Source organism: Haliotis rufescens, unplaced genomic scaffold (genome assembly GCF_023055435.1).
Source record: "Haliotis rufescens isolate VD_foot unplaced genomic scaffold, xgHalRufe1.0.p SCAF_126, whole genome shotgun sequence".
Classification (NCBI taxonomy): Eukaryota; Metazoa; Mollusca; class Gastropoda; order Lepetellida; family Haliotidae; genus Haliotis; species Haliotis rufescens.
This window is the reverse complement of record NW_025963809.1, coordinates 154,351-178,132: the sequence shown is the minus strand read 5'-3', so window position 1 is coordinate 178,132 and position 23,782 is coordinate 154,351. Positions and strand designations below refer to the sequence as shown.

Here is a 23,782-nt window from a genome sequence, read left to right as displayed (position 1 = left end):
CATTTCTATTGATGAAAAATAACCACAACACAAATTAATGAAATAATTTTGTTCTGACTTGAACAACAACGAGAGCACAATGTTGCGGTACCGGTAAAAGCTGTATTGACCAGCACATCACTGCAGTGTTGTTTCAAGCATAAACGGGGCGGTCGGGTAGCCTAGTGGTTAAGGCGTTCGCTCGTCACGCCGAAGACCCGGGTTCGATTCCCGACATGGGTACAATGTGTGAAGCCCATTTCTGCTGTCCCCCGCCGTGATATTGCTGGAATATTTCTAAAAGCGGCGTAAAACCATACTCACTCACCCAAATGCGTGGATCAAGGCTAATGATGTCAATCACTGAATTGTCTTGTCCAGACTCGATTATTTACAGACAGCTGTCATATAGCTGGAATATTGTCTTCATGAGTTTGTTGAGTTGAGAATCAAACCTATGCTTTGACTACCTTCACAATATAATGGTGTGAATGAGCGGGTTTTAAATATAGCGCTAAATTTAACATTTGAAATATCCATCTTCCCGAGGCAAGGGAGTTAACGGACTATAAAAGTCAAGTTTCCACCCTTGCCGAACTAGGCTGGTATTATGGAGTTACATTTTGGCTGGACCAACGAGTCTATGCATAGTCCAATCAAAATCGCGGAACTAAATCAACATCCGGTTTGTAAACTGTTGTGCAGATTTCGGTCGATTGCAGGATTTGCAAAGCATGTGCACCGAGTACATATCGTCAACAGATATTCTCCAAATCTTGTCATGTTTTTTTTCAAGGTGCTCACATGATTTGATGCACTTCGCGAAGTAAGACCTGTTTTATCACAACATATATTTTGATTATCGATCATATCGTCTTGACTGCAGGGCGCCGCCATTTTGTTTAAAGCAAATTCACGTGACATCCGAGGGGGAATCTGACTGGTCAATAGCTGGGGTAAGAAGGGACATAATAGCCACTGGCGGCGCGACGATCGAACCCAGAAATTCCAGCCAAATTCGTTATCAGTCAGTTAACTCCCTTGCCTCGGGAAGATGACCTCAAGCTGCGCGTTCGGTTCCAAATTCAATTTAGCGCGGCTAAATTTACAGTTAACCAAGGTCGAAAGCTTGAGACTACGTATGTTCTTGTAATGTAGTCATTTTTTTAATTCCTTAATTCAATTAAATAAATGGAGTGGTCTTAAACTGTTCAGTTGCATCAGTTCCAGGTAGACAACTGTATACTAAACCAGGTGTACTTGAGGACACCTCTGATGATCATCTTTCTCCAAATCCATTTTGCTTTAAACAGACACAGCGTTAAATGTGTTTCAGCCGGATTTGATAAGTTCTGAGAAGCAAACTTAAATATTCGCAACTCAAAAGGTTGCAAATCCGTGATAACAATATTTTGTTTGTTGTTTAACGCCGCACTCAGCAATAGTCCAGCTATATGACGGCGGTCTGTAAATAATCGAGTCTGGACCTGAGAGTCCAGTGATTGATATCATGAGCATCGATCTACGCACATCAGAGGTCCCGTGAAACAATAATTAGCACATATTACACACCATCTACTGTTGAATGTCCTGAAAGAGGGCTCTCTGTTCATGTACGAACCAAGGGCAGATAACTCTAATTATAGTACAATACAATTCTGGCAATGTCCACTCGCTGCACCACTTGATATTTATTTACCAGTTTGTTTGTTTGTTGTTTAACGCCGCACTCAGTAATAGTCCAGCTACATGATGGCGGTCTGTAAATAATCGAGTCTGGGCCACACAATCCAGCGATTGGAAACATGAGCATCGATTCACGCAATTGGGATACGATTGCATGCATCAACCAAGTCAGCGTGCCTCATCACCCAATCCCGTTATTCGCCCCTTACGACAAGCATAGTCGCCTTTTACAGTAAGCATGGGTTGCTGAAGACCTATTCTACCCCGGATCTTCTCGGGTTTTATTTACTGGTAGTTCAATCACCTGCCGTCACTGACAGTTACCACAAACATATTTACAACAGTTTCCCTGCCACAAAAAGTACTTACACGTGACAGAATTTTACCTGGAATCTGACACTTAGATGTCGAGATGACGATTGCCTGACAGAGTTGCCATAAACAAGATGGAAGATGAATTGTCTCAGAACAGCGTCACATGGACATTTATAAACTTTCAAACATAACAGAAACGGCACTGTGGTTTTCAGTGAATATTGATTACTTCCTACAGAGATAGGGGGTCGTGAGAGCCCAGACGTCTAAGGCGCCGCAATTCGCTATACAGAGTTGCGTCCCTTGGGCACGCCAGAAACCTATGATTGTGGGTTCGAATCCCGGTTCGCTCCGATTATGTTTCTAGGTTTGTCAGCACCATACCCATGCTCGTGGGTTTCACCGAAGTGGTAAACGTCTGAGACCTGCATCACTTCGGGCTTTCCTCCCACATTAAGCTGACACGCCGTGATATAACTGGAATGCTGTTAAAAGCGGCGTTAAATCCAACTCACTCACTCCTACAGAATTAACTTTCGTCAGATGACGACAAAGAATACCTTGAACAATAAGAATTTGTTTCTTTGTTTATTGTTTAAAGCCGAACTCAGTAATAATCCTGCCTTATGACGGCGGTCTGTAAATAATCGAGTCTGGAAAAGACAACCCTGTGAATAACATCATGAACATCGATCCACGCAATTGGGATCGATGACATGCATCAACCAAGTCAGCGAGCCTGACCACCCGATCCCGTTAGTCGCCTCTTACGACAAGCATAGTCGCCTCTTACGACAAGCATAGTCGCCTCTTACGACAAGCATAGTCGCCTCTTACGACAAGCATAGTCGCCTTACGACAAGCATGGGTTGCTAGAGACCTATTCACGGGTCTGAACAATAAGAACACGTGAATATGCCCATCCTATACTGATCTAAATCTAGATTCGAGTTAAAAGAGCTAGTTCACATGAAAGATTTGATGTGAGTAACAGCGCTAACCAAGAACTGACCATATTGAACCCGACACGATGGCACCGAGAACCATCGTCTTGTTCTTTTACCCTCGGGGGCGGTCGGGTAGCCTAGTGGTTAAAGCGTTCGCTCGTCACGCCGAAGACCCAGGTTCGATTCCCGACATGGGTACATTGTGTGAAGCCCATTTCTGGTGTCCCCCGCCGTGATATTGCTGGAATATTGCTAAAAGCGGCGTAAAACCATACTGACTCATTCTTTTACCCTAGACGAACCCTGGCTTTTCAGACACACAAAAAGGGCTCCTCCCTGGTCGTCAAACCTGCCCGTGCAATCAACACAACACACCTCGAAACATACACATAAACATACACCAGCAAAATTACTTCCTTTATATGATATACCAGTCATGCTTGCATGATTCCAGTGGAGGCTTGTGACATAACCGTACATGACAGGAGCTGTGGCGGCTGTGGTCGACTGTGCTCGCCACTGCACGTGACACGTGACCGACATGCAGAACTTTCTGCCTGACATCCCATAAGTGCCACAAATTGCCAGTCGGGCCTCAAGGGGAGAATCTGTCATGATGGAGTTTCCCATGCAACATATTATCTTGCTAGCTTGCTCGCTTGCATTAGTAGGTAAGTACTGTTATTTGATTAACCTAAAACTTGTTTACCAATATGTTTAAAAATATTTACGAAATGAGTGAGCGAATGTTTTTTTACGCCGTTTTACGAACATCCCAGCTGTAACCGTTCCCACAATTCGTAAATTGTAGCCATTGGGGAATCGAACCCGGGTCTTCAAAGTGACGAGCCAACGCTTTAACCACTGAGCCATCGTTCCGCTACCTAACGGTATACAAAAGATCAGTACTTTTATCATAAATTTTAGGTAAATTTGTATTACTTCTGTTCTGATGTTGTGTGGTAAATAATCTTAATTGCGTGGATATCATGATTTTTGGTCAAGACCTTAAATGAATCGTTAGATATTAAATCACTTTTGGGAAATGTTCATGTTTTAGGGTTTTTCACGCAGCTTATATGTGCAACACACCCACCTTTGTCTCCAACAAGTTCTTTAAGACATTGCATTTTTCCTGTAGAAATGTAGCATTAAGACCGAGAAGTGCTGGTGTGATGTTGGACAGTATGTTTTAATACCACCCTACTTGTCTTTCTATTTTTCGATACTACTTTCCTGTCAACATCGGAAATGACAAAATGGCGTATGTTATAGCGAATATCACATACAACAAACACATATGATTCTCTGTTAAAGTGAATATCGGATATACGATACTGTCGCTGTGCTAGAAATTCGGTACACCCTGAGCTAAAGCTGGCTGTGATATCCATCCTTACTTGAGGTCCTATAGACCCCGGTATACAGACACATTTGATTATACTATACTTCCCGAAAGTATTACTAGGCAACAAACTGTACGTGCGTCTGTCCCAATTGCGTTGATCGATGCTCATGAAGTCAATCAGAGGATTGTCTGGTCCAGACTCGATTATTTACAGACCGCCGTCATATAGCTGGAATATTGCTGCGTGCGGCGTTAAACAACAACAAAAACAAAACGAACGTGCATTTGATTTTTAAAATTTGGGCTACACGAGTTAACCGATGTTAGCACATTTCTAGCAATCATAATTGACTAGATTCTAACTGAGTTTACCAGCGTTAATCAAGCATAACTTAGGGCAGTGCCCGAAATAGAACGTATAAATTACAATTTATGGATAAAATACAAAATGGCTGACAGAGGATTGAGATACACACTAGCTTGAATTATGTGCCATTCTACCTTTTCTATTTAATGTAAAGCGACAAGAAACTTCAAATAATGCATGGAACATCAGAGATTCAAAATCATCATCAAAGTTGCATTATTGACTCTAAAGTATTCGTCTCACCAATCGAATGTTAAATTTCACTGACGTTTATAAGAATACATATATACTATCAATACATAGTTAATTATATTCATTAAACTTCTTTTATTCATGATTGAATGAACAAATTAAACTAATTAGCTTTATCGATGACGTCAGTTCCGGGGTGCTAACCAGAGTACCGCAACAAATGTTATATTTGGGATTAAACTTTCTGAGTAAAGTACAGATTCTCGTACTTTTTTGGGTTGAGTCCCGTCCGGGATTCGAAACCACACTGCCAGAGTGAGGCACCTAATCGCGAGCACACAAAGTCAGCGATCTAACCCACTCAGCCACCGAGGCTTCCACAAAAAGGCATTGTGTGTTCACTGAGTACCGTACTCAAGGGGTTCAGAGGGTACGGGCAACTTAGGTTAATGACGTATGGCGTAAATCAGTTAACATGTGTTAACATTGGTCAACCAAGTTTAACTTGAGTTATACGTTGTCCAACAAGGGTCACCTGGTTTTGAAATCGAAAGTAAGCAGTGATGTTATCGTTTCCCTGATGATCGTGTGTGTTGCTGGAGGCCATCCAGTTCGCCTTGGCTGCACGTCATGGACAGGTCTGGCTCTGGATGGGTAGAATGGCGAGGCATATCCGAGGTCTATCCTTAAAACACAAACATTCCGAGTTTCCTGACGACACTAATTTCACGTAATACACCGACGTTTATTCAAAGTTATTTAAAGGTATTAATGTTTCAACCTCATTCCCCTTGAAATAATGGACTGTTCTGATCGCAGTTGCCATTGCCTTCTGAAGATTTCTTCCGTTGCGATTCAGGATAAGACTATAGATCCTCAGCAACCCATGCTTGTAACAGGCGACTAAGTGGATCGGGGGGTCAGGCTTGCTGATTGTTTGATGCATGTCATCGTTACCCCATTGCGTCGATTGATGCTCATGATTTCAATCACTGGATTGTCCGGTCCAGACTCGATTATTTCCAGACCGCCGTCATATAGCTGGAATATTGCTGAGTGCGGCGTTAAACAACCAACCAACCATTCTCAGCTCCCCGGGAAGTATACAATCTGTAGATGTTTTATTGGATATAAATAAAAAATTAACTTGACTCAGACTCGGTGATTCTCGGACGCCGGAAGTCGTCGTCGTCGTGGTCCTGGGGAGGATGGAACAACGGCCGTCGGTCAAGCTGGAACACGGAGCCTGAGCCATGGAGCCGGTGGGACACCAAGTCCACGGACACCTGGGGGTGGAACTATGGCAACCAGAACCAGTGGGGGGCCAAGCGAGGGGTGGACACGTGGACTAGTAACTCCGACTACTGGAACTCCGACAACAGGTGGGCCAACAACAGACGCAGCGACAACTCCTGGAAGAGCTGGAACTCTTGGAGCGGATCCTCCTGGGGCAGGTGAATACCATGACCACGTGTTTAAATGGGGGCTTTGCTGTTGTCAAACATTGTAAAATATACTTGACAAAAAATTATGAACAGATCCCCAGACACCTTTGTTTGTCGTAAGAGGCGACAAAATGGATCGGGTGGTCAGGTTTGGTGACATGTCATCATATCCCAATTGCGTGGATCTTTGATCACAATGTCAGTCACTGGATTGTCTGGCCCAGACTCGAAAATTTACAGGCCGCCGTTGTCAAACATTGTAAAATATACTTGACAAGAAATTATCACTGACCGCGTTAATGCTGATCTCTTGATTATGTTTGGAAACTAGGGATCAGTGAGGGTATTAGTTTCAAGGTCAATCCCGCGAGGTCAAAGCCACCGCCTTTCTCGAACACAACAGTACTCCTGCAGTACTCCTGCCATGCGACGGCGGCACGTAAACAAACCAGACAATCAAGTGATCGACCAGACATCCGGTCACACGATAGCGCATTTACTGATTTTGTTGAAACTAAAAAACGATATGTTAATTTTTAATTGCAGAGTCTGTCTGATGTTTTTAAGTGTAGAAATAATGTCCTGCTTAAAAAAAATCTCCATGCAATTATTTCAGCAGGAGTCAGTGAGTGAGTGAGTTGGGTTTAACGCCGCTTTTAACAGTATTCCAGTTATATCACGGCGTGCCGGCTTAATGTGGGAGGAAAGCCCGAAGTGATGCAGGTCTAAGACGTTTACCACTTCGGTGAAACCCACGAGCACGGGTATGGTGCTGACAAACCTAGAAACATAATCGTAGCGAACCGGGATTCGAACCCACAAGCATAGGTTTCTGGCGTGCCCAAGGGACGCAACTCTGCACAGCGAATCGCGGCGCCTTAGACGACTGGGCCACCCGTGCCCCCTGTTTCAGCAGGAATGACTATTTGATCATCAATAACCGCCACGAGCCGGGGATCTTTACATTAACTGAAATGTTTGGTTAAGTTAATCTAACAATGAACTTTTCAGACAGAATCAGCAAAGGTCAAGGACGAGGACAAGTTCACACACCCCGACTACAAGGCGATCGTCAAGCGGCAACAACGCCTGGTATTACCAGATGATCTGTAAAAACAACTATGCCCCCTTGACGCAGTCTAACGGCAGTCCCTTCTACTGCTCCTGGTACAGGCAGTGCCCACAGAACGGCGGGACGTCCTACTGGTACAGCTACCGATACACGTGTCAGACTGTAGGCGAGGGCAGCATGGGACTGTGTTGTGTCGACGCAGGGGGTAAGTCTAAGCCACGCCCACCGTGCACGTGTCAGACTGGGGCTGTGTTGTGTCGACGCAGGGGGTATGTCTAAGCCACGCCCACCGATACACGTGTCAGACTGGGGCTGTGTTGTGTCGACGCAGGGGGTATGTCTAAGCCACGCCCACCGATACACGTGTCAGACTGGGGCTGTGTTGTGTCGACACAGGGGGTAAGTCTAAGCCACGCCCACCGATACACGTGTCAGACTGGGGCTGTGTTGTGTCGACACAGGGGATAAGTCTAAGCCACGCCCACCGTGCATGCGTCAGACTGTAGGCGAGAGCATCATGGGACTGTGATGTGTCGACGCTGGGGGTAAGTCTAAGCCACGCCCACCGTGCACGCGTCAGACTGTAGGCGAGAGCATGATTGGTCTGTGATGTGTCGACGCAGGGGGTAAGTCTAAGCCACGCCCATCGATACACGTGTCAGACTGGGACTGTGTTGTGTCGACGGAGGGGGTATGTCTAAGCCACGCCCACCGATACACGTGTCAGACTGGGACTGTGTTGGGTCGACGTAGGGGGTGAGTCTAATCCACGCCCACCGATACACGTGTCAGACTGTAGGCGAGAGCATCATGGGTCTGTGATGTGTCGACGCAGGGGGTAAGTCTAAGCCACGCCCACCGATACACGTATCAGACTGGGACTGTGTTGTGTCGACGTAGGGGGTAAGTCTAAGCCACGCCCACCGATACACGTATCAGACTGGGACTGTGTTGTGTCGACGTAGGGGGTAAGTCTAAGCCACGCCCACCGACATGCTTGTCAGGCTACTTGGGGAGGTGTTGCCCACAAATGGATTGTCAGACTGTAGACTAAGGTATTAAGTATGCAAAAGACTAATATTATGGAGAAAACAAACACACACACACACGCACGCACGCACGCACGCACGCACGCACGCACACACACACACACTCACTCACTCACTCACGAGGTAACCAAACCAACTGCTATCTATGTTATGTGACCTGTGTCAGATGGAAGTAATATTTCCCTATAAACCTGCCACCCAGACGCCGGCGTCAAGTGCCACATTGTGGCGCACACGTTATGTCAGAGGTCATCCTTAATTGCAAGGTGACGCTGTCTGAGAAACCGCCTGTATAATACTTGTAAGTTAGACTTTTAGTAAATCGCATACGATTACAATACAAGCGTCCCTTCAATAGATGAACAAATAACATATTCATAGTTCTGCCTAGTGAGTTGTTCTGGTTTTCAATCATTAAGATGTTTCAAGCCTGTGACTTTTACCATGTCCTGAAGTGTATGTGAGAATAAGCAAGAAGTGATGTGATTAAACTGGATGGGGGTGGGGGGGGGGGGGGGGGGGTCACACTCGGTTGGTGACTGTGTGTTCGGAATCTCAAACTGGTTTGGCCGCCACCGCCGCGATAACGCTGGAACATTCCTGACTACGGCTTAAAACGAACAATACATACAAAACTGAAAACAATATTGGTATACCACATCAATATTTGGTTTTAATATCCGAATTCACAAATAGTAGTAATTGATAACATTAATTAATACCGCAATGTATAATGTGTAGATATGAATTTAGTTAGGAAATAGTTCATAAGTGAATTTTGAGGTTTGTCGTTTACCTGAAAAAATAACTTGGAACCGATCGGATTTTATCATAGTTGTCTCACATAAAATGGCATGTCTCTGTGTTGAACAAAAATTTGAAATAACGAGGAAAAACTCGGAATTTCGAGAAAATAATCGACATTACGAGAAAATATTTGAAATTAGGAGAAAATAATGAAAGTTTCGAGTAAATAATTATACATTACGAGACAAAAATCGAAATTTCGAAATATTCTGTTCAATGCAAGTGGGATAATTAGGCTTTCGTAGCGGCAAGGGTATTTTCTATTGTATGCGAAGGTAATTAGTCTTGTGCCATCGATTATATTGTTGACTGGGATTATGTAAGTACTGGTCTTAACCCTAAATCTAAAACATATAATCAAATAATGCTTTGTTATCAATATGTTTAACTCGCTTGCATGGTAACCATTGACAATATGTATCATTTGTTATTCTTGGGGGTGGGGGAGGGGCGTCTATAAAAAAAATTGTCCCCGAAAATTCTTGAAAAAAATTGTCTCATAGCTTTAATTGAAAAAAATATCTGGTTTTGCACACACACACACACACACACACACACACACACACACCACACGGACACTCACACAAACACACACACACACACGGACACACACACACATACACACACGGACACACACACAAACACACACACACACACACACACACACACACACACACACACACACACACACACACACACACACCACAACAGACCACCACCCAGAATATCAACTGGTCGGTCCCTAATACTTAGACGACTCTCCGAGTCTTCTGAAGAGAAAACAACTTGTATATTCGAACGTTTACAGTCAAACATTCAAATTTTCCAAACATGATAAGAATTTTCTTGGAGTTGCAGATTGTCAGTTTGTTACTTGGGTTTGATCATGTCTTTTCTTAAACATACTTCCTACCGCGGTGGTGCGGTTGCTCGAATCATCGGTATGTTACACTGATTTGAAACCTGTGATTTGTTTATCCGACCTGGTATGATTCCTATGATTCCTATGTAGTTCCATCTCAGTCATGTCCGACAGTTATCCTGTTCAATATCCTGTTTCTTTTACTGTTTAGAAATAGAGCACAGCAATGGGCTGTGGAAGTGATGACGTCACATCCGGTGCAATCTCAGGTAAAACTGACAGGTATGCAATATATTGAACTAACACCTGTCAGAACTAAAACAATGTGCACAGCAGAATAATAAAATGCACAACATCTTTCGATGTCATGTTTTCATAATCACTTTAATAGTATTTCTATTTCCCTTTTTTTATTTATTTCGGGTTGTTTTTCTCCCTCTCTATTTCTCTCTCTCTCTCTATCTCTCTCTCTCTCTCTCTCTCTCTCTCTCTCTCTCTCTCTCTCTCTCCAATTTTATGTGTAATAGTATAAGAAACACGTGAACTAGAATTATTTTACAGACTTACGTGAAGATAGTCTATTGTTGTGCTCCATTTCTACAGATGACTTGTGTGCGCTTCCTAGAACTCGTGTGGTGTTTCTAACAAGGTCTTTGCTGTTTATGGCGACTAATTCGTTTTCAGTGTTTTTAGTTTGAACATCGTATGCGAATCTGTATCATTAAACATTCATCTTTATGTGTGTTTAACCCGGGATTAGTGAAGAAATGTTTCCTCTGACATACCATCTGTCCCTCGTAAACGAAGTGTGTCAGTCCCGCGCCACCTGGCCGACTTTCAAGAAGGTTATACTGGAGACATAAACGACGGGTGGGAGTTGTTAATCATACCCAAAAAAACACTGCAGCGCTGCCCGAGTGGTTTATTCTCCCCGCAGTGTTGTATTGTACGTTAAACAACTCCACTCGTCGTTTATTTCTTATATGAGATATCAACATTTTGTACAGCCTCTTAAAAGGGGCACGGGTGGCCCAGTCGTCCAAGGCGCCGCGATTCGCTGTGCAGAGTTGCGTCCCTTGGCCACGCCAGAAACCTATGATTGTGGGTTCGAATCCCGGTTATGTTTCTAGGTTTGTCAGCACCATACCCGTGCTCGTGGGTTTCACCGAAGTGGTAAACGTCTGAGACCTGCATCACTTCGGGCTTTCCTCCCACATTAAGCTGACACGCCGTGATATAACTGGAATACTGTTAAAAGCGCCGTTAAACCCAACTCACTCACTCACTCTTAAACGATTTTAATAGAATGTACAAGCTTCAAACATATTTACCCGTATATAACTAATGATGACGTTTGTTTTTCCCGGATATTCTCACAGTGTTCACGTCCATTCTATGTAGCTTTTCTCCTAAAACGGTGTCATATCTCTCCCGCCTCCGTGGTCTTGTGGTAGAGCGTCCGTATGGCAAGCCGTTTTCACATTTATTACAGAATTACAGATATCTTCAATTGTTTTAAAGATATCTTGAATTGAATTGAAGATAGCTTGAATCGAATTGAAGATATCTTGAGTTGCAGTCTGCTTCAATGGCGCTTTTCATGATCATGAAGATCAGAACGAAAATACATTATGAATTAAAAAAAGAAATTGTCACGAACGTTAGGAATTTGGGTCAAATGCAATACAGTTCTTATCCCTTGTGTCTGAATAGCGAGAAAACTTGTACAGCTGATCGGTGACCTCGGTAGGCGTCCCACAGATGACATCAACAATATGAGTTCAACTACCGTATTCGACCCATTAAGCGCCCCTCCCCCAACACGTTTTCTTGGAATCTACCGGTCATTCGGTCAAGACACAACTTTACAGGATTTTAAATGCAAGGATCGGCAAAAATTGTATCTGAAACTATTTTTTTTTCAGGAATAATATATTCCAATATCTGGTTAATTTAGATGCAGCTTTTACTAAACATATTTAAAATAATAATAACCCTAAGCGAAGCAGCTGATCGCTATAGTCCAAGAGATAGGGTATGTTTATTTACCCCGAAAGGTCCATATGGTTTGAATACTTGTAACATTTGCATTATGTCTGGGCTATTCAAAAACATATTTCTTACAAAATACGTCTTGACCATTTTGCCAGTAGGGGGCGTTAAAGGCATGACTCAGCACTTTTTCCTGAAGGTGACAGTATGTTTTCAGAGATGATCAGGATATGTATGTGTTACCTATAGTTGTCAAATTCTATGTTAAATCAAATCTTGAAAGATGATATTTTATTATGAAAACAAAAAACTGACAAATTGTATTTAATTTATATTTTTTTTTTACAGTCAAAATGGCAATTTGAGTTAATTTTTTGTACACTTCAACTTTTGATTGGATTCATAACGAAACTATTCCCCAAATTCATGAAACTTATGTCAATTTTGTTAGAATGGGGCATAGCCAGTATAAAACACTGCAAAGGCTTTTCATTTTCTGGCAAAAACGTAAACTAGTGCTACTTTTATAATACTCTATAGTATTTTAAATACACCAAAGGGAGATAACTCCTCCTTCAAAATTTTCTATTGTAGCTATCATTCGTGAGTAGAATGTAAAATTTGATTCAAGTTCTTAAAACGTCTTTCAAATTTCACCAGTTAGTGGTATATCTCACAATTTTCTTGAATGATATCACTGTTTATCCTGCACACAACAATTTTCAGTATGTCTTTGTTCATGTTCGTCAATGAATGTCCGAGTCACTGCTCTCGTTATCTGTGTCATCATCAGACAGATTGGAAAACTCATCTTCATCAGAGTCATCTGAGGAGAAAGTATCAAGCTTCCTGTGTATTGAGGTTGGCATTTGGTCTCCGCTATACCAGATGACTGAATATGAGCCATCCACCAATTTCCAACCATGTTCATCCGGAGACCTTAATGCAGGTGTTGCAGTATGAGCGTTCTTCCAGATAGATGATACATAGTGAACACGGTTCAGTTTTTGAAGCAGTACACTCTTCGAAGGGGGAAAGGCACATGGATCACAGCCTTTAACGTTATCAAGTGGTCCTGATTTACAACGAGGTGCATATTTGTCCTTGAAGATACAATAACGGGCCTCGTTGACATCTGAAATGTCACCTTTATTGTACATTATGCAAACAAAGTGCTCGATAATGTTGACAACTTCCTCTGTGATTTCGTCTTGGCTTCCCAAATTAGAAAAAGCTTGTTGAAATACATCTGATGTCTCCAACATATGAAATGGACGACATTTTCCTTTTCTGGCAAATGCTGCAGTGTAGTCACAACCTGTGAATGCATGGAAAGAAGGAAGAGCCTCACAGATATCCTCCCCAATAGCTGAAGCTACTGCATTGACATCAATGTAGCGTCTGGTGTTCTTACTACTATTTCCCATGTCCATCCATACCTGAGAACCATTCATTCGTTTCAGATGGTGCAGTAGAAGGACCATGACGTCAGATGCTCTGACTGAAATCCTTGGCGATTCTAAGTCACTGCTGGTACTGCATGCATGAAATATCAATCTTGTATCTGCTTCTTCGTGGCCAGACTGTAGATGGGAAACAAGTGATCTGACAACTTGCCCACTGTAGGCTGTGAAAACATAGCACACACTGTCGATGGCAACATACAGTTCATGTCCTGACAATATTGAATTATATTCATCTTTTGCCCATTCTTCTACAAGAAACCTCAGGAGCGATGATTTGAACGTTGGAGACCTCAATGCTTGATGGAATTCTTTTGGTCTAATCTGGAGAGGACCTGTCACTAAGGCTTCAAATTCAGTCGGACCACGCATCTGCCGTTCAGTATCCTTAATGGATGGACTCTTGTATGTATCACACACAAACTCAACACGTTTGGCCATTCGACAGAGCGCAATAAGCATTGTTTGGGCAATATCCTTGTACCTTAGAGGTACATTCGTGAGAGACTGTACAAAGAACATCCCATCAACAATGCATACATCAAGAGTGACAGCTTGTGAGTGATCCTCGACCTTCTTTTCAAGACAGTACAGAAGCCTTGATTTGTCAGTCTTGTTGAGAGAGCCGTCTATGTGGGCAAGGCAAAGAGGTACTGGAGTCAAGGGATATTGAAAGACTTCTTGCAGGTTGATGTTTAAGGTTGTAGCTAGGTACAGTAGTCTTCCAAACAGATCACTTGTGCATTTCAGCTCATTTACCTTCTTATCTTTGGCTGTGCATGAAAGTTTAACAGCTTCAGCAGCAAAATTTTTTACTTTACGTCTGGGAATAGGTTTTTCAAACCGACAAGCATCACTGAAACAGCCATCTTGAAATTGCTTGTACCACTCTTCTCCTTTCTGTAGCACAGAAACAAGATCATTGGCTATTTCATCTCGTACAGCCTTTCCGGAACTGATACAATAGAGGTTGGAGTTGGGACATGCTTCACTGAAAGGATTCAAACTATTTTCTATTGCATTGAGAAGTTTCTCAACATCCTGGTGATCTCTCACAACCCGACATAGCCTTTGCTCACGAGAAGTTTCATCTTTTCTGTCAAGGCCAGCCATCTCAAGAAGACCTGACACAACTGCGCTTCTTAAAGAGCGAGTTATCATCCATCTTGTGCGAGCAGACTCTGATTGTATGAACGAAGAAATTCCTGTCATCCTTGAAGCCGCATCAGCATTGACAGTTTGCTCAAGTGCCATATCAACTGGTACTCTGGAGAATGAATTTGTGCTTCTCTTTATTGAAAGTCCTCCATTTTCTAGCATCTCTTTTGCTCCCGGGTGTGTGATATGTATGTTCAGTAGATTCAAGTGATACAAGGTCATCCATCTTGAATAATTTGGACGATTAATAGCAAAGAAAGTTGGACACATCCGTCCAAGGCAGTACACAAAAAGGTTGAAGTCACACGTCCTGCAGGCCCTGCTAAACATCAGATAGAGGTTTACAAGATCGATATAGATGATCCAGAACTGAGCAGTTTTCCCATGAGCCCCATTCCTGGTCTCCTCTGAATAGGCATCATATGTGTCAAGGATTCTTTGAATTGCATTCTTTTCTAAAGCCAGTTTGACAGACTCTGATGTTGGATTGACGCCGACTTCACTCACCAGTTGCTTCATGTCATCATCAACAATTCCAGGGTGCTTGTCAAGGAAGGACTGAAAATGTAGTTTCCAGAACGTGAGGGCTAGTATTGGATGAAGGCGTTTGCATCTATTGTAATGTCTACCACTGATAAATCCCTTGAGGGATCCACCAGCAAGGACACCAGTCTCAGTCAAGAGGTATGGTCCCCCAGATCCATCCAGGAGGTATCCCAAACAAGCAAAAAAAGTCATAGATATATGGAAAGCTCCAAAGCAAATGAACACGTTGTCATAGGTGGGTTTTTCTTGTGCCTGTATCTGCAATGCAAGTTTGGCTACAGCCAAATCATAAGTGGCAAGTGCCATGTTTTCCCCACAGGCTTTTGCAACTTCTTGAGATATCCTCAGTGTTTTAGCAACCACATTCAGTTGTGTTGGTGGCTCTGTTATGTTTTTCAAATACCCAATTTTTTGTTGTGGTAGATAGTCCTCAGACCATCGTGCATTCCATCCGATCCACATTGGGGTTTGCTGATTCCACGAATAACCCATCATCCAGAGCATGTCCATGTGTCTGAAGTGTACATAATTTGCAGGCTCCTCATCTTCAGATAATGGATACTCAAACCTTTGAATCCTAGGCTTCTTCATGTATGGCTGGATGTAAGATTGTTCTCCTTGGAATGATCTCTTTCTTCTTCCTGCTTTAAAAGATGTATGTGTTGGAACATCTTCAGGTGTAACTGGGGCTGTTGGAATATCCTGGTAGCATATACCGACTGTGTCATGAAGTGTCCCAGCACCTGACAGAGTTTCTGTGTTCTCATCATAATTGTCCCATGCTGTGCCAGTGTGAAGTCCAGGTGAGTGAAGGAGACCATCTGGAAGTGGTGATTCAGTTTGTGATACAGATGTTGCCATCTCCGTTTCCAACATTTCAGCCATGTGATACCCTACACAGTGTCCAAAATGATTCAAAATCTCAATGACTTTCCTGCTGCCAGTGATACTTTTAAGCCCAAGTGCAAGATTTAGATGTTTACCTGGTTTGATAGTTCCATTTGAAGTATTGTAGAGAACGTCATCTGCTGATGACCTGATGCATCTCTCAGCCTTGACACTAGGTGGATCTTTGGGCCTTGGAGAGCCTGTATACAATGTTCTAAAGAATCGCATTAAATCACTGGAGGGTTGGCCATTACCCTTTCCTATAACTTGTGCTGACAAGGGCAATGGTAGATCCTTTGACTCATCTCTCATCCTGATTATTTCCTGCCTCAGAATAAAAGCTGCGTCCACTACACGTGCAGAATTGGAATTTGCTTGTGCCTCAGCGTACAGGACCGCATCTTCATTTGATAGACTTGAAGAAAAAATTACTTTTCCTTTTCTGTTGGAGGATTTGGTACTCTTTATTTCATTCTTGTACTTGTTCAGCAATTTAGCTTCCACCTTCTGTGCACTGTATTTAGATTCACTCCCAAGGGATGTCACATATTGTTTATGCAGAGATGTGAGGTATTCAGCGCCATTTTTAACAATAATTTCTTGTTCAACATAGAGTGACAATGTCTTGAAGGCTGTCTCATGTGCATTGCTCAGGTTTTCTTTGCTGTTGTCAGAGTGCTCCATAGATGCTCCATGATTGATGGATATATTTTCTGCTCTTTTGAGGTAAAGCCTACGACAAGAATGGTGATATTTTACTTCCTTCGATATGAAATCTACGTCACAAATCTGAGCAAGTAGCGCTTGGTCACACAGGGTTTCAGCAGCAGATTTTATTTTTTCTTCAGCATCAAAACTCTCACATCTTCCAAGTGTTTCTCTATGATTCCCAACACGCTTTGAAACAGCTTTGCAGAAAATGCACACATTTTCAAATACCCCAGAGGAAGTACAAGCAATACCAGGCAATTTTGAACGTAGTAAAACAGATGCATTTCTTTGGTGCTCAGTTTTCTCTTTTGGAATAGCTGTGAAATTTTTGTAGCAGTTGATATGATATCCATAGGACAGTTCAATGGCATCTAGAGTTCTCACATATTCACATGCTTTATGGTATTTTGATGAAGAATACTTGTTCAGACGAAGTTTGGCAGCATTTTGTATTTGTTGCCATGACTCACTGTCAAACTTTTTGACTGGTTCTTTTGAATGTTGACCCAGATGCAGAATACATTTGAGATTTTGATCATCCATTCTTCATATTTTAGTGCCTCTGCAGTCAATGAATGGTGTTGCTACTACACATCATCTAAAAAACAAACAAATAGCTTTATAAATGATTAATCAAACTTGAATAGCCCCAAACTAATACAACAACTGCTCCCTGGAAATACTTGAAATTAAGAGTAGTCTCCCTTGATAGCCTTAACTTTTTGCAGGAGCTTTATTACTAATCACAAGACTTTATACTGTTGAACTGGTGATAATATATTCTGTGGATCATTACACAACTTATGACAAACAGTGTAAAAGATACTGATAAGGGTATTTACAACAACTCACCTTTTCCATCCTGCTGTCTACAATGCTTCCAGCATGGCGGCCATCTTGGCATCAGGGACCAGTCATTGCACTTGATTGAAATTATATACTAAAACTTCATTAGAAAGGTTAATTGATTAACTCTATTCAAATCTGGTCCTTTTTATTACATTAATTGTACTTGAACTGTCTGAATTGTCACAGTTTATGATTTTAGGATGGAGTTATCTCCCTTTACCAAAAATAAATCATCCTGACTCCTTTGAATAAAACTCTGAATCTTCATGAATAATCATTTGAAAGTATTGAAAATGAATAATATTGTTTCTATAATGTTGGGCTTGTAAAGCAAAATTACTGAGATAATTAAAACCTCATATTACAGGAGTAAGAAGAAACAAAAGATGGTACTTTGCAAACAAAATCATAAATATTATGATATTTCCTATCACAGATAAGACATTTTGATATAGTGGGTGCAATATTGTGTTCTTTTATAAAGTATATGCTCATACCTTCACTTCAATACCCAAATAACTTTAGTCATTTTCAATTTTTATTAAACTTTTCGCATTTTCCTTAATCACATGTGCGCTAAAAAAAATTGCTGAGTCATGCCTTTAATGGCATACTGTGAGGAAATGGTCAAGATACAATTTGTAAGAAATTGATTTCTCGAAAATATACTCAATCTTCTTCATGATCTACATTTCAAACCTTTTGGACCTCTGAGGTAAATAAATTCCATGCTATCTCTTGGCCTACTATTGCCGGGTATCATTTTTTACATGGAACCAGTCTGACCAGTCACCGTCAAGGCTCCCGTGCACGTGATCGCGTCATCGCGAGAATTACGTGTTGACATAGAATCGTCCAACAAAAACAAATATGACTTTTAACGAATCAAAGTATGGCATTTATGATATATGTATCCATTCTCTGTCAACTAAAGTTCGTTTCAAGGCGTCAATAGCGGTAATCTGACCGTGATTGCTGTGAATAACGGTGAGTTGTGCGATCTTCCGATCACTTCACACACGATTTCGCCGAAATTAATTAAAACAATATTAAAAGGAATTTTGAATAAAATTAATGAAATAAGTTACAAACAAAAGTCCAGATATACAAAGAACACTTTTTATAGCCAGACAGTGTAAGTACATGAATAATTTGCGAACTTCAGTATGGATTTGTTGACATGGTATTTCCGGTGTTACGTGCTCACAGTAATGTCTTTCCATGGGGGAAAAAACTCATTAATTCGTGTATAATGCGCACCCCTTTCTACACAGCTGTGTTTTTTTGGGGAAAAAATTGCGCACTATTCTCAAGAAAATACGGTAAGGCTTACTGATGAATTTATGCCAATTTGACTCTGAATTGGTCCCAATAAGTGCCCACCCCTTCTGTCTTTTTTAAGCGCCCTGGGCGTTTATTGGGTCGAATACGGGTAAGTGGAATTGATCGGGGCTTGTTTAACAAAGTTGTAGACCTTGTCTTTCTAAACTATGCACATAGCCTTTAATTCATGTTTCAAGCATGGCAAAGGCAAACTAATAAGAGCTATTGCTCTTACAACTTGCAGTGGTGCTTTAAGGTAGAACAGGTCTTCAGCAACCCATGCTTGCCGTAAAAGGCGACTATGCTTGTCGTAAAAGGCGACTAACGGGATCGGGTGGTCAGGCACGCTGACTTGGTTGATGCATGTCATCGATCCCAATTGCGTGGATCGATGTTCATGATGTCAATCACTGGATTGTCTGGTCCAGACTCGATTATTTACAGATCGCCGTCATATAGCTGGAATATTGCTGAGTGCGGCGTAAAACAACACACCAACCAACCTGTGGCAAGAAATGCATATGAAATGAAGGTATCTGAGATACTGAATAATATATGACAAAACTTGATCAAGTGGAAGTGATTATGTGGCATTTGATTGGCTAACCAAGCAATTGTTTTGCACCTATTTGTTTAGGGGCCACGCCCATCACCGGATAACTGTTTCCTTAATTGGCTGATATAAGAATGGGCGGGGTTTGTGTTGCATTATTGCGTTGAACGATGGCGCTGATTTTGTATTGTGTTTCGCCTATTTGTTTTAGGGGCCACGCCCATCACCGGATAACTGTTTCCTGATTGGCTGATTTTAGAATGGGCGGGGTTTGTGTTGCATTATTGCACTGATCGATGGCGCTGATTTTGTATTGTTGCCACATTGTGTGTTCATGATGCAGTCTGTGATGTTCCTACTGTTGACGTAAGTTTTTATACGAACTGACTTCACAATGTTTTTAGAATGTATGGAGTTATGAACGCAAAACCGGCGTCCACTTTTAGCTGGGCGGATTACGCAGTATGCACGCCGGTTTTAGGTTTATAGCTCCAAGTCTTTTCTTAAATAAATACATTGCTAGTGATTCCGTGGTATAAGATAGACTAACTAAGGAATACATTTTGTGTTTATGTTTCTATAAGCCGAAAAGAATGGGCCGCGCCCACTAACGGACAATTGTTTCCTGATTGGCTGTTAATAGACTGGGCTGGATATTTCACTCACTCACTCACTCACTCACTCACTCGCCTCATTGCCACATGGTCTGAACTCCAGTATTTAAACAAGTGCATATAGCATACATAATGTCGTGTTTTAGTTATTCATATGCATTGTTTTGTCAATGTGTTTCCCCTTAACCTTAGTCAAACACGACGCGAGATTCACATGAAGACTCGTCCTCACTGCTCCTTCTTTCTTTCAGAATTGACGCCGCTGTGGGAGACGTAGGTACAGGGCACCCGTCACCACCGTGCAGCACGTCAGTGTCACTACAACCATACCATGTACTGGATAACATTCGGGCATCAGCCAGCAGACTTAGCCGTGGACAATGTTCTGAGGGTGATCGTAGCCTATATTCTGAGCCACTTTTCTTTGACTACCAATCTGTCAGCAACTGGCACAAAACGACTATTTTCTTCCAAATTAATAAGAAACGACTCTTTTCTTTCATTTTCAATTTATAACAACAATTTTCTTTCAACTTCTTAATGGCTAAACTGACTTTTTGTTTCTGCCAGAAATGACTTCTTTTTCCTTCCTATCTCCCAGAAACGTCTGTTACCCACTTTCCTGTCTGCCAGAAACGACTCTTTTTGACCTTCCTATCTCCCAGAAACGTTTTTTACCTGCTTCTCTGACTGATAGAAATGACTTTTTTCTCCTTCCTCTCTCCCAGAAACGACTCTTTGCCGCTTTTTTATCTGCCAGAAACGACTCTTTTTTTCTCCTTCCTCTCTCCAAGAAACCACACTTTGTCGCTTTCTCATCTGCCAGAAACGACTTTTTGCCGCTTTCTTATCTGCCAGAAACGACTCTTTTTGTCCTTTCTCTCTCCCAGAAACGACTTTTTGTCTCTTTCTTATCTGCCAGAAACGACTCTTTGCCGCTTTCTGATCTGCCAGAAACGACTCTTTGCCGCTTTCTTATCTGCCAGAAACGACTCTTTTTTTTGCCCTTCCTATCTCCCAGAAACGCCTGTTACCCGCTTCTCGGTCTGCCAGAAACGGCTGTTACGCGCTTCTTGGTCTGCCAGAAACGGCTGTTACACGCTTCTTGGTCTGCCAGAAACGACTCTTATTTTATCCTTTCTCTCTCCGAGAAATGACTCTTTGCCGCTTGTTTCTTGGACAGAAACAACTTCTCTTCCCCTTTCTATCCACCAGATGCGTCTCTTTCCGCTTCTCTGTCTGCCAGAAACAACTCTTCTCTTTCAATATTGGTACCTTAATCCCTAACCTATACCTTTTGTATCTGGTAATGTCTTAACCCTTGTTCTGAGGGTGATCGTAGCCGATATTCTGAGCCACTTTTCTTTGAATACCAATCTGTCAGAAACCTTTTTGGAGCCACCAGCAACTGGCACAAAACGACTATTTTCTTCCAAATTAATAAGAAACGTCTTTTTTCTTTCATTTTCAAATTACCACAACAATTTTCTTTCAACTTCTTATATGCTAAGCGGACTCTTTCTTTCTGCAGGAAATGACTTCTTTTTCCTTCCTATCTCTCAGAAACGTCTGTTACCCACTTTCCAATCTGCCAGAAACGACTCTTTTTTGCCCTTCCTATCTCTTAGAAACGTCTTTTACCTGCTTCTCTGTCTGCCAGAAACAACTCTTTTTTTCTCCTTCCTCTCTCCCAGAAACGACTCTTTGCCGCTTTATCTGCCAAAAACAACTCATTGTCGCTTTCTCATCTGCTAGAAACGACTTATGCCGCTTTCTTATCTGCCAAAACAAATTTTTTCCTTCCTCTCTGCAAGAAACGACTCTTTGCCGCTTTCTTATCTGCAAGAAATGACTCTTTTTTTCTCTCCTTCCTCTCTACCAGACTCTTTGCCACTTTCTCAACTGCAAGAAACGACTCTTTTTTGCCCTTCCTATCTCTTAGGATCTCTTATTTCTATTCCCTTACTTAGAATGATGTCTTACGTTGACTTTAACCATAGTTAGGTGTTGAGTATTTTCCCTATCACCAGCACCAGCACCAGCACCAGGCCAGATGTTATTTCTACGATCATTTACAGAACAGTTCCTAATTGTATCAGTATGTATGTTGAAGTATTGTATACACCCCCGGACGTTACCACTGTATTGTATCCTGGTTGTACCAATGTTTGTACCATTATTAGTCACAATCAATTTGAATAAATACGTTTAAATGTACCCTACTTTTTTTTATGGTAGTATAGAAATCATTAACAGAAAATAACCGGTCTTAATTATCCGCCCAAACAGATTTCATTGAGTGTAAACGGAAAAATAACAGTGAACATTATATGAATGGATAAATTCCAGTTATATCACAGCATGTCAGCCAAATGTGGGAGGAGTAAACTACTTCTTTGAAACCCACGGGCACGGGTATGGTTCTGACAAACCTAGTAACATAATCGGGGCGAACCGGACTTCGAACCCACAATCACTGGTTTCTGGCCTGCCCAAGGGACACAACTCTGCACAACAAATTGCGGTGCCTTAGACGACTGGGCCACCCGTGCCCCCTGGGACTTCAGAGGAAATATATAAAACATCAACTCCAGAGAATAATCACTCGATTATCTGGCAAAACAGACTTATTTGGGCGTAAAAGGCAAAATAGGGTGACAATTATATGAATGGATAAAACACAACACCAATCATCATCACTGTTATATGTTTATTGATATTCCATACATACACGCACGACATTCAGTGACGTTCCTGGAGCTAACCATTACCATGGCAACAGGAACCATAGCGAAGCCTGGGGGTTGCCAAGTCTAGGATGACATTCTTCACTGAATTAAAACTATTGGCAAAACATTCAGTATATTATATACATTTAGGAGGAAATTGTCCTTGAAAGACCTGTCAAGACATCAAAGACTAAGCATTATCTAATGAATCAGGTGTGGATGACTCGACAAGATTGAGGCTGCCAACTCACTTTTAGGTACCCAGGATTCAGGAGTCTATTCAGAGGGTATTTGGGACTCAGGGTTACGCGGGATCTAAATAAAATTGTATTTGATACACAGATTCAACATTTAAAAGAATAAATAATGTCCTTACATTTATTTTTTTATAATTTTGCAGTAGCTTAATTTAAATCACAACTTTTTCGCAGCGCTTTTGAGATTCGGGTTAATTAGTATTTGGAATTCAGGTAGGTGGGGTTGGCAATCTCATGATTGTTAATCAAAGTGAGGGAGGAACAAAACTCTCACCCTCTGGAATCTGTGAACTCTCAACATTCCAGGGGCCTGACACCCATTCCACAAAGCATCTCAGTGCTGTGACTGTCGTAAGTCTATGTTAAAGATTGGGAGTTACGAGCGTCTTAGCGCTATCACTATCGTAAGTCCATGTTAAAGTTTGGGAGTTCGGATGTCCTTAGTCAGAAACTTAAAAGACATCATGTTGCTTCAAAAAATCCTAGCCTAAAAAATTACATGGTCTGGCTTTCACATGCCCGGTCTCTGCTGTCATGGTAGAACTCAACATTCACTCCTGGTAAAATAAAAACATACAAAACACGTCCTGACAGCACTGGGCTAGGATGGGAGTGTCTCACATCTCTGAA

At 41.8% G+C, this 23,782-nt stretch overlaps 1 protein-coding gene across 3 annotated transcripts; it reads left to right on the top strand.

Moving 5' to 3' along the window:
* The first annotated feature begins 3,398 nt into the window (after nt 1–3,398).
* On the top strand, nt 3,399–22,383 carry LOC124148348 (bifunctional endo-1,4-beta-xylanase XylA-like). 3 transcript variants are annotated; one of them, XM_046519393.2, is made up of 5 exons: nt 3,400–3,598; nt 5,991–6,288; nt 7,291–7,556; nt 10,281–10,338; nt 20,418–22,383. In XM_046519393.2, the coding sequence occupies exons 1-4, from the start codon at nt 3,541–3,543 to the stop codon at nt 10,310–10,312; spliced, it is 654 nt and encodes a 217-aa protein (XP_046375349.2). In that variant the 5' UTR covers nt 3,400–3,540; the 3' UTR covers nt 10,313–10,338; nt 20,418–22,383. The 3 variants fall into 3 exon arrangements, with proteins under 3 accessions (XP_046375350.2, XP_046375349.2, XP_046375348.2); XM_046519392.2 differs by having other exon boundaries at nt 10,281–10,351; XM_046519394.2 differs by lacking the exon at nt 10,281–10,338 and having other exon boundaries at nt 3,399–3,598.
* The last annotated feature ends 1,399 nt before the right edge of the window (nt 22,384–23,782 follow it).

Coding starts and splice junctions, on each gene's coding strand:
- LOC124148348 (XM_046519393.2), top strand. CDS start 3,541: ATGATGGAGTTTCCCATGCAACATATTATCTTGCTAGCTTGCTCGCTT. Junction 3,599..5,990: donor TTGCTCGCTTGCATTAGTAG/GTAAGTACTGTT, acceptor AACTTGACTCAG/ACTCGGTGATTCTCGGACGC. Junction 7,557..10,280: donor GTGTTGTGTCGACGCAGGGG/GTAAGTCTAAGC, acceptor TTTACTGTTTAG/AAATAGAGCACAGCAATGGG.